This window comes from Lepus europaeus, chromosome 6, assembly GCF_033115175.1.
Source record: "Lepus europaeus isolate LE1 chromosome 6, mLepTim1.pri, whole genome shotgun sequence".
NCBI classification, from domain to species: Eukaryota; Metazoa; Chordata; class Mammalia; order Lagomorpha; family Leporidae; genus Lepus; species Lepus europaeus.
Window position 1 is genome coordinate 103,773,934 of NC_084832.1, and position 10,072 is coordinate 103,784,005.

General features: G+C 37.8%; 1 protein-coding gene across 1 annotated transcript; it reads right to left on the minus strand.

The window, feature by feature from the left end:
• Positions 1–1,704: 1,704 nt before the first annotated feature.
• LOC133762186 (taste receptor type 2 member 19-like) lies at positions 1,705–2,595 on the minus strand. Its single transcript, XM_062195220.1, has one exon. It carries the CDS (start codon positions 2,593–2,595, stop codon positions 1,705–1,707), a length of 891 nt encoding a protein of 296 aa, XP_062051204.1.
• Between the last annotated feature and the right edge of the window lie 7,477 nt (positions 2,596–10,072).

Below are 10,072 nucleotides of genomic sequence, written 5' to 3' on the forward strand. Positions count from 1 at the left end.
AGTATTTCACTGAGACCTTATATAGTTTTAAATCCCCTTCTTTCACTCTCTGAAGGGAGGAGAGAACTTCCACTTTGATTATGGCCTTGTCTAAATAATCAGAGTTTGTGGACTCAAAAGGCTTCCTTAGCCTTGGCAGCTCATGACAAGAGCCTCGGGTGATCACTGACATCATAAATAAAAATGTCAATTGTTAAATCAACAACAGGAGTCACTGTGCACTTACTCCCCATGTAGGACCTCTGTCCTTAATGAGGTATACTATGAGAATTAATGGTAAAACTAGTATTCACAGTAGAAGATGGCCCAAGTCATTGGGCCCCTGCATCCACGTGGGAGACCTGGAAGAAGCTCCTGGCTGCTAGCTTTGGATCGGCGCAGCTCCAGCCGTAGCAGCCACCTGGGGAGTAAACCATCAGATGGAAGACCTCTCTCTCTGTCTCTACTTCTCTTCTGTAACTCTGTCTTTCAAATAAATAAAATAAGTCTTTAAAAAAACTAGTCTTCAAACAGTACTTTATACTTTGTGTATCTGTGTGGATGCAAATTGTTGAAAGCTTTACTTAGTATAGGGTGATCTTCTGTATATAAAGATAATTAAAAGTGAATTTAACGAAGAATGGGATGAGAGAAGTAGGAAGTGGGATGGTCTAGGGGTGGGAAATTGATTCAATCTGTTCAAGAACATGGAAGATGTTTTCATTTATTCAAATTGTTTTATTACATTGTTCAGTACAATTTAAAAGATGTCAGGATAAAAATTCATATATGAGACATTTCCAATCATAGTTAATATTTATCAGTAATACCTCTCAAACAGGTAATTTACAGAGGGTCTACCTTCAGTGTATTTAACATATTACTGTTAATTGCTTAACTAAAATATTGATAAATATTATGTGTATTTCCTGAAATTGTAGTTTTGATTGAAATTACATCAGACACAAAGGTTGGACATGATGCATACCTTAGGAAATACATTCCAACCATCAAGAACATGAGATAAATCTACATTTATTCAAGTTGTTTTAATGGCAAAAACAGCCCCCTTGGCTGCAGTGTGCTCAGCAGAGACGGCAGTTGCGGAGATTATGTATTGGGACAAATATTGCTAACCAAGGTGGAAAGAGAATCAAAAGGGGAATTCCTGAGGTTGAGGGTGCTGGTTCAAGGCACAGCTGCTCCACTTCTGACCCAGCTCTCTGCTATGGCTAGGAAAGCAGCAGAAGATGGCCCATGTCCTTGGGCCCCTGTGCCCATGAGGGAGGGAGACCTGGAGGAAGCTCCTGGTTCCTGGCTTCCAACTGGCACAGCTCTGGTTGTTGCAGCCATCTGGAGAGTGAACCAATGGATGGAAGACCTCTCTCTCTCTCTCTCACTCTCCCTCCCTCTCTCTCTCTCACTCTCTCGCTGCCTCTGCCTCTCTGTAACTCTGCCTTACAAATAATAAATAAATAAATCTTAAAAAAAAAAAAGAGGGCTCCATCACAACTGTCAGTTGTGGTCCAAGATGTTCTTCCCAATCTTCAAGATAATTACAAAGCTTCTAAGACAAGGACACCATTCTTGTCTCTGACCAACTCCACTGGAGATGGGGAAAGCAAAATCCCAGTAGATTAGTGCAAGATCAGTTGAAATTATAAAAAGCTACAGGCCTCTGCATTTGTATTCTGCTAGAAATCACACAGCGCCCCAGTGGCTGATCTACGGAGTTAAAGGATTCCATTTTTTCAGCCAGCGTCTCACCCACTGCCATATCAACAAAAAAGCCCGATTCAACTTCCTGTTTCCCCAGATCAGGACAAATGAATGGATTGAAGGAAAGGAAGATATAAATGCATGGCTAAGAAGAAGAAGCAGTCTGCTATGCTGCCCTTTAAAATACCAAATAGAAATGGTAACAACCAGAAAGTAGAAGGCAAACAGCAAGAGGAAGGAGAGCACAGTTTGCACGGCTTTTACATGGACCTTGGTGCTGGGATCCTGGGATCTTTTGCCATGAAACTGCATCTTCCTGATGTGTTTACACTGGGAGTAGATTAACAGCAGAAAGCATATCAGCGATGTAATAAAGGGTATGAGATTTGCCACAGTGACCATGGACAACTTTAAAACCTGTTCAATGTCCGTCAAGTTGGTTTTCCAAGCCATGTTTCCTTCAAACTCACTCACCCACGGATGGTCACTCATGTATATCCTTGCAAAATAACAAAGTAAAAGCAACAAGGATCCCAATAGTACCACCAGAATCACACTATTAATGTTCTTCTTCAGGTGAAGAAAAATAACGTTGGAGAAATTGGCTACTTTGAGCAAGTAAAATAAGCTGAGGATAGTAGCAAACCAGATGCTAAAGTGGTGGGCTACTAACCAGACAACCTGGACAGCAATTCTTACTTGTGTACCGTATGAAACTGGATTAAACGTGGTTAAATCCCAATACATTAATATCATCCAAAGCAAGACAATCCTGGAGACTGCCAGAGCTGTAAGAATCCCGTCAACTGAGGAGAACTTCTTCTTCTTGACCCAGTCAATGCAGTTCACCAGTGCTATGAAGCAATTGGCAAAATTCCCAAGAACAAATTCTGCCATAGCTGGAATGGAAAGGAGCCTCAGTAGTAAACTTCTCATGTCTGGGGGGAAAGATCCAGTCTAATGTCAATGGTTGAAATTTCCTTAATATCCCGGACTGACTTTCTACCAGCAAGTGGTTTCTGGAGGTACAGTGAAGTCGTTGCTTTCTTGTAAATTCTGCGGCCAATGTCATACAGAAAAGCACATGGATTTGCTAGCAGATGAGTTCAGCCCTGTTTTTGTGGAAAGCATTGTCATTGCAAAAACAACTCAAAAGTGGTCCTATTCTTATACTATTCTATCCATGCCACCCGCTGGTAACCTTTCATGGCTGAAGATGGAGTGAAAACTGAATTCTCATTTGCAAGCATGCAAAATGAAGACATATTCTGTTACCTTTTTGCAAGGTTTTTGCTTTTTGTAATCTCCATATAATTTGGGCCCATGAAGTTAAGGTGTCAGGTAGAAATACGTCAATAACACATAGAACACACAGAAAATGTCTAAATTGGTAAAACTTAGTCATCTGTAGATATATTAATGATTTGTCACTTACAATTTCTTTTAATGGAGACCTTAAATATGTGTGGAAAGGTTTAAAGGAACTGATGCTTAGGCTTTCCAAGTCTTAGCTGCCCAGGTTCCCAAGGAACACTCAAGAATGATAATATTCCCTAACGTGTTTTGTTGCTAACCGATACATACATAAGAATTTATTTTAGCACCCTCATAAACACACACACTCTATCATAACCAAACGCAATGTGCATCACTTGATAATGATAAAAGTAATTAAAATATATCAATCATTTTCCAGTATGTTCAAAGATAAAAATGATTCTAGCAAAGGTTAGGCAAATTTAAATCCCCTTCTTTTACAATACTGATATTTGCCATGTGTATCTCTTACAAAGGCATTTGTCCTCAATCTACGTAATATTTAACTACTTGTTATTTACTTAAATTAACATATTTTCTAGATAGTCCTGAAATTTACTGTGATTTTGATTATAATTGTATTGGACACAAGGATTTGAAAAGAGTGGTTAGGTTAGAAAATTGATGTTATCTACTCAGGAACATGGAATATTTAAATATTTTCAATTTCTTTTAATATTATTTAATAAATATCTCAGTAAAATCTCACATATCAAATTCTCTACTTTGAATTTTTAGCATGGAAAATTTCATTTCTAGTTTTTGTTCTAATTAGTTATTACTCATGTTTAGTTATATTTATCATGCGGCAATTTTGCTAAATTTAGTCACTCTATTTGATGAGATTACTATTTATTTCTTCACGAATTATAGTAAAATTATTCATAAGAAAGTACTGTGGATGATCTCCAAGAGAAATAACTGTTTTACCTTTTTTATTCCAATTCTTACGAGTTGTTTTTCTCATCACACTTTATTGGCCAGCCCATAACTTATTAAGATTTTTCTTAAGCCTGTCTCATATTCATATATTCTTCCTTCATTTCTGTACACTGCTTGGATTGGGTTATAATAACTTCCTTTCACATATATCAGTACAGTAAAAATCTGGTCAAGCAATATCTTACCACCCTTTAACAGTTTTATCAGGAGACAGATCCCACAGAAATTTGATCAGTAAAAGTGGAATGTAAACAATCATGAAGCATAACTACAGACTGGAGAAATGAGTCATTTATTAGAAAAAAGTAAAATGGTTCTACAGCATCTAGAAATAGCAGATGGGAGGAAAAGCTGCCATCCCTAGGGCTAAGATATAACACCCAACAATAAGCCTACAGCCACCCATCCACAGCTAAGAACAAGTACGCATTCAAGTTAACACAGTCATTGAAAACAAAGAAGAGCCACAAGAGATAAAAGAGATAAATGGAAATCCACTGTCTACACTTTGCCAGAAATCCACCTCCTAGGGCTGACAAAGCCGATCTCTGGTAGATGCCTTACAAGAGGTGCTCTGCTCTCAAACTATGTGAGGGGCTGGGGAAAGCTGCTGACTGCTGGATACTATGGACCATGTACCTTGGGAGTCTGGCACTGAAGAAGTTGCCAACCCTATACATCTAGCATTTAAAAAAACCTCTGGTTAATCACGATTTTTAAATTTTTGGTTAAAATAATTGTTTATATTATTTTTCTCATTTTACCTATCTTATTAATGTTTTTAATTTATATACTTTTGGTATTTAATTAAATTAGAGAAAAAATAAACAAACTTGAAATTAAAAAACTGTACAAAAGATCAGTGAAAATGGAGAGCTGTTTTATTTTTGGAAAAAATATTCAAAATTGATAAACAATTGCCCCAACTAACCAAAAAGAGGGAGGGTGAGGGGAGAGATTCAAGTTATTAAAATCAGAGGTGAAAAAGGAGATGCTACAATTGTACCACAGAAATAAAAAGGAACATCAGGAATTACTATAAACAGCTATATTCCAACAAATTAGAAAATCTAGAAAAAATTGATAAGTATCTGGACACATACAGCTTACCAAAATCCTCTAAGTTTTATATTAAGTATATTTTGGATATTGGATAGAATGACTCTTCTTATGTGTAAAAGGAATTATAAGAATGGAAAATAATGAAAGCAATTGGCAATCAGAAGCCCAGAAACCAATTAGAAAAAAAAATCTTAAAAATAAAATTGAGCTTCAAGAAAAATCTTCCTTAATTCAAAACAAGGAAGAAACGACATTCCTAACAGCATATTAAAAAGTACACAGCATTGAGAATAGTTCATGAAAATACCTCTTTCTTCTTTTTTCAATCACAGAAATGATATTTTCTAAGGATTTCACCTACTTGTATTAAATGTAATATTAATATTCTTCAGTACTGACTATGGTACCTATACATAAGATTTGATTCAAATATAATTATCATTCTTGAAATTTATTGGGTGCATAATTTATGTATAAATTCCACTTGATTTGGATGGATGATCAAAAAATGTGTTGTTAACTTTGATTAGCCAGTATTTTTTTTAAAGATTTTATTTATTTATTTGATTGTAGAGCCCAAGACAGTGAGAGGGAGAGACAGAGAAATGTCTTCCGTCCACTGGTTCACTCCCCAGATGGCCATAATGGCCGGAGCTGCGCCAATCCGAAGCCTCCTCTGGTCTCCCACATGGGTACAGGGTCCCAAGGACCCAAACCATCTTCCACTGCCCTCCCAGGCCACAGCAGAGAGCTGGACCAGAAGAGGAGCAGCCAGGACTAGAACCGGCACCCACATGGGATGCAGGTGCTGCAGACGGAGGATCAACCTACTGAGCCAGTATCTTGTTCAGGAGTTTTGCATCCATGTCGTTCACGGATATTGGTGTATAGTTCTCTTTCTTTGTTGCATCTTTTTCTGGTTTTGGAATTAAGGTGATGCTGGCACCCTAAGATTTGGGAGGATTCCTTCCCTTTCAATAGTTTAAGTTTGAATAGTTTAAGAAGAACTTGTTAAATTTTCATTTGCAAGCATGCAAATAAAGACATATTCTCCCTCAGCATTTGCAACTTTTGCCTTGTCTTAGCTACACAAGATTTGGGCTTGTGAAATTTATACATCAGCTAGGAAAATCTGAAAACCTAACACATAGATCACAGAGAAAATATCTAAATTGGTATACGGATTCTTAGTCACCTGGAGATGAGCTTAATGTTTCTTCAGCACTAAGTTTAGATTTTTAACATAGACATATATCCATACAGAAATTAAAGAATTTATATATATATGTTTTCTTAGTGCTCCAATCAAAAGCTCTCCAGTTTCTCAACTAATCCCAGGAAGGGTAACAGTCCTTAACACTCAGTGATGACTACGAAGCACCTAAATATAAATATCTATAAGTACATATTTAGTGATAACCTTGTAAACACACATACACGATACTACCACCTCCACAAATTGTGAGTCCAGAAAATGCTAAGGAACTATAAAACATGAATTATCATTCCAGCACTCTCCTGAAAAAAAAAAAGAGCTTGGATTTTAATCCTCTTCCTTCACACACAGGCTTCTTAATACATTATAAAAATTTCAAACCTGTCTCTCACGCTAGATCTTTTACCAAAGCCCTCTCTACTAAGTATATATAGTATTTAACTCTTGGTTACTTAATTAAATTATCCCTAACTCCATTATGATTCTGATTGAAATCATTTGCATACAAGGATTTGGATTTAATAAGCACCTTAGGAACCTTTTTCTACCAACTCAGGAATGTGGAATAAATCTACATTTATTCAAGTCTTTTATATTTTATTCAGTACAATTTAATACAATGTCAAAATCTGCTATATGATACTTATTTCTTGGAGCCTTCTCAGTAGTTAGTACAATGGAAAAATCAGATTCCATTATCATGTTCTAATTAATTATTATTGGTGAGTAGTTTTACAATATTATCATGATTATCAATTTTGCTGAATTTAATTACTATCTTTGATGAAGTTACCATTTATTTCTTTGTGGATTACTTTTGATTATTCAGATGTAAACATACAATCTGCAAGAAAAACAAATGTAGTCATTTGACTCAAATTCTCATGCTTTATTTTTATCTTTTCTCATTGCATTTGATAATGATTCTGAAACAAAGCTTTGGTGTAAAAGATTCTACATTTCACCAATGTAAACATAATGTCCATGTCTGTTTATAGTACACACCTTTGATTGAGTAATTATAATTTAATTTCTCATATATTGGATCAGTGGAAATTTATTCATGTAATATTTTAACATCTATTAATAGAGTTTTATCAGGCAAAAGGACATATATACATTTTATCAGGAAGATAGAGAAGTGGGGGCGTTGATTAGAGAGGACTAAAGATTGTACAGACTATAGTAATAGCATATAGGAGAAAATGCTGTTATCCCTAGAACTAAGATATGGCACCCCACAAAGAGACTTAGTTCACCCAGTTAGCACTAACAGCAACCACTTACTGAAAACAAAGCCATGGCTTACTGAGCAGAGACACCAGAAACTTCTAGAAATTCACTCTCTGGAGTTTTACAGATATCCACCTTCTGTGCATAAGTATATTAGTATATATACTTGTACATATTCTGCTAGGGTTGTATTGCATTTGGATAGTGCTTATTGCAAACATATTATTGTAAATCACAAATTTACACACAGTGGAAGAAGATCGGGAATACGAAAATATATAACATACCAAAATCTCTCATGAACTAATTTTCCTCTAGGGTATGCAAGATGATCCCATACACAGTAGATGAAACTCAGGCTTTTGCACCTTTGAAACTGCACCTCAGTCACAACAGCACCAAGAGAGCCTGTCTCAGTTTATTGTTCCCAGAATCGGGACATATGAGTGGCCTTAAAGATAAGCCACTGCAAAAACCTGGAAAACCAAGGCTCCACTATTTCTCCAGCAACCCAGCTCCAAGTTTGCAGCAGGGGACAGAAAGAAAATGCTACATGCAGGAGGAAGGCAGTCACAGTCTGCACTCCTTGTAAGTGGGCCTTGGTGCTGGCACCCCTGGATCGCACGGCACACAGAGCTGCATCTTCCTGAGATGTCTCCACAGGGGGAAGACAAGCAGGACACAGCGAAATGCGTAAACATGAACATTATGTTGGTGAACAAAGGAAGACTTCAGACTCCCTCTAATCAGAACTGCGGGTCCTTGTTGTTCTTTTTCTTGTATCTGTCAATCTGCACACCAATATCATATTCTTCACGGCAATATTTCAAAAGATGGCAAGAGACACCAGTATTACCACTAACAACACCTTTTTGACTTTCTGCTCTAAGTAGAGTTTTTTATTTTCCCCAGAAAATAAAGCTGCTGAGACTTGAAGCACTCCACATGTTAAATTAGTTCATTGCTGTCCTTTTTTACACTAAACAGTAAATGCAATCTATCTTGAAAATGTTCACAAATGCCCTCCTTTTAGGGGAAAGGTGTAATGAGACAGAAATCAACCAGCATGGGCAAATTTTAAAGAAAAAGGAAAAGATCCTTAGAAGCACAAATATGCTGTAAGTTTAGGGGCGGGAAGGTCCCCCTAGCTTCACTATTGCAGTTTAAAAAGTTGCGCTCAGGAAAAGGAGTGAAGAGAAATGCACACGTACTTTTGGGTGCAAGGTATGTGGTGTGAGTGCAGGTGTTGTCATTTTATGTTCTTTTAGAGAAGCCACAGAACAGAACAGGGGTCTCCAGTGAGGGCTACATTCATCCCAGAGGTGCTCAGTCCGAGGTTCCTAGCACCATATCTGTTCAGTCTGCCTTGGCAACACCTCTCGTTTTCATGTGAACAGAGCTGTCAGGAAAGGATGAACTTTGCAGACAGGGTGTGAATGACAAAAAGGGAAACTTCCTCTCATTCCATGCAGAATCCAGCATAACAAGGGTCTGTGACAGGAGCAGGGTCCTCATCCATGTCAGTGTCAAAGTGAAATCTAGGTGTATACAGAATTCTGTGTATTTCATTTTAAATTTGGCAATCATGAAAAACTTTCACTGATTGTATAAAATGCAAGTAATCAAATAGGGGTTAATCAACCTTAAGTCTGTCTATGTACTCAGGTTATTACATCTGCAACAATAATATCACACCTTTCATTCTATCCACATCTACATTACTATTTGTTAAAACCAAATTAGATACAGTCAGCATGTCTCTAATGTAGTATAAATTCCATGAACATTTTTTTAAAGATTTATTTATTTATTTGAAAGTGAGAGTTACAGAGAGAGAGAGAGAGAGAGAGAGAGAGAGAGAGGGAGGGAGAGGTCTTAACATCCGCTGGTTCACTCCTCAACTGGCTGCAATGGCTGGAGCTGCGCCGATCTGAAGCCAAGAGCCAGGAGCTTCCTCCAGGTCTCCCACGTGGCTGAAGAGGCCCAAGGATTTGGGTTATCTTCTACTGCTTTCCCAGTCCAGAGCAGAGAGCTGGATGGGAAGTGGAACAGCCAGGTCTCAAACTGGTGCCCATTTGGGATGCTGGGGCTTCAGGCCAGGGCGTTAACCCGCTATGCCACAGCGCCAGTCCCCATGAAATTTTAGTAGTGTATCTTTTAATTACAAGTTTAACATGTGAAGGGGGAATAAAGGCTACATGAAGTGAGATGTACAACTATTTATGGAAACAAATGGATAGATGTAATATAAATACACATATGAAAAGTCAGTCTTACTCATTTCTGTTCAACTGTTTACTTTGAGAATGAGGGGATCTCACGAGAGCACCTCAAAGTCAGTATATCTGGCCAAAACTTGGAGAATCACACCATTGTTCTGTGACTTACTTTCACCACAGGGTGAAGAGAAAGAATTAGCAAAGGAAACGGGGAGTGTTGCCGGTGAGCGAGGATAATGACCAGCAGAGGGCGGTGTCCTGGAGAACAAGCACAAGGGTTGCAGCACCGCCCACTGGTCAGACTCTGGGGATTGATTATGGGCTACCCACACCAAGGGTGATGTTCACAATATTCCGGGGACTGGACACTTTCAGTTGCCAAATT

Excerpts from the sequence above, each read along its gene's own strand:
- LOC133762186 (XM_062195220.1), bottom strand. The coding sequence starts at position 2,595 with ATGGCAGAATTTGTTCTTGGGAATTTTGCCAATTGCTTCATAGCACTG.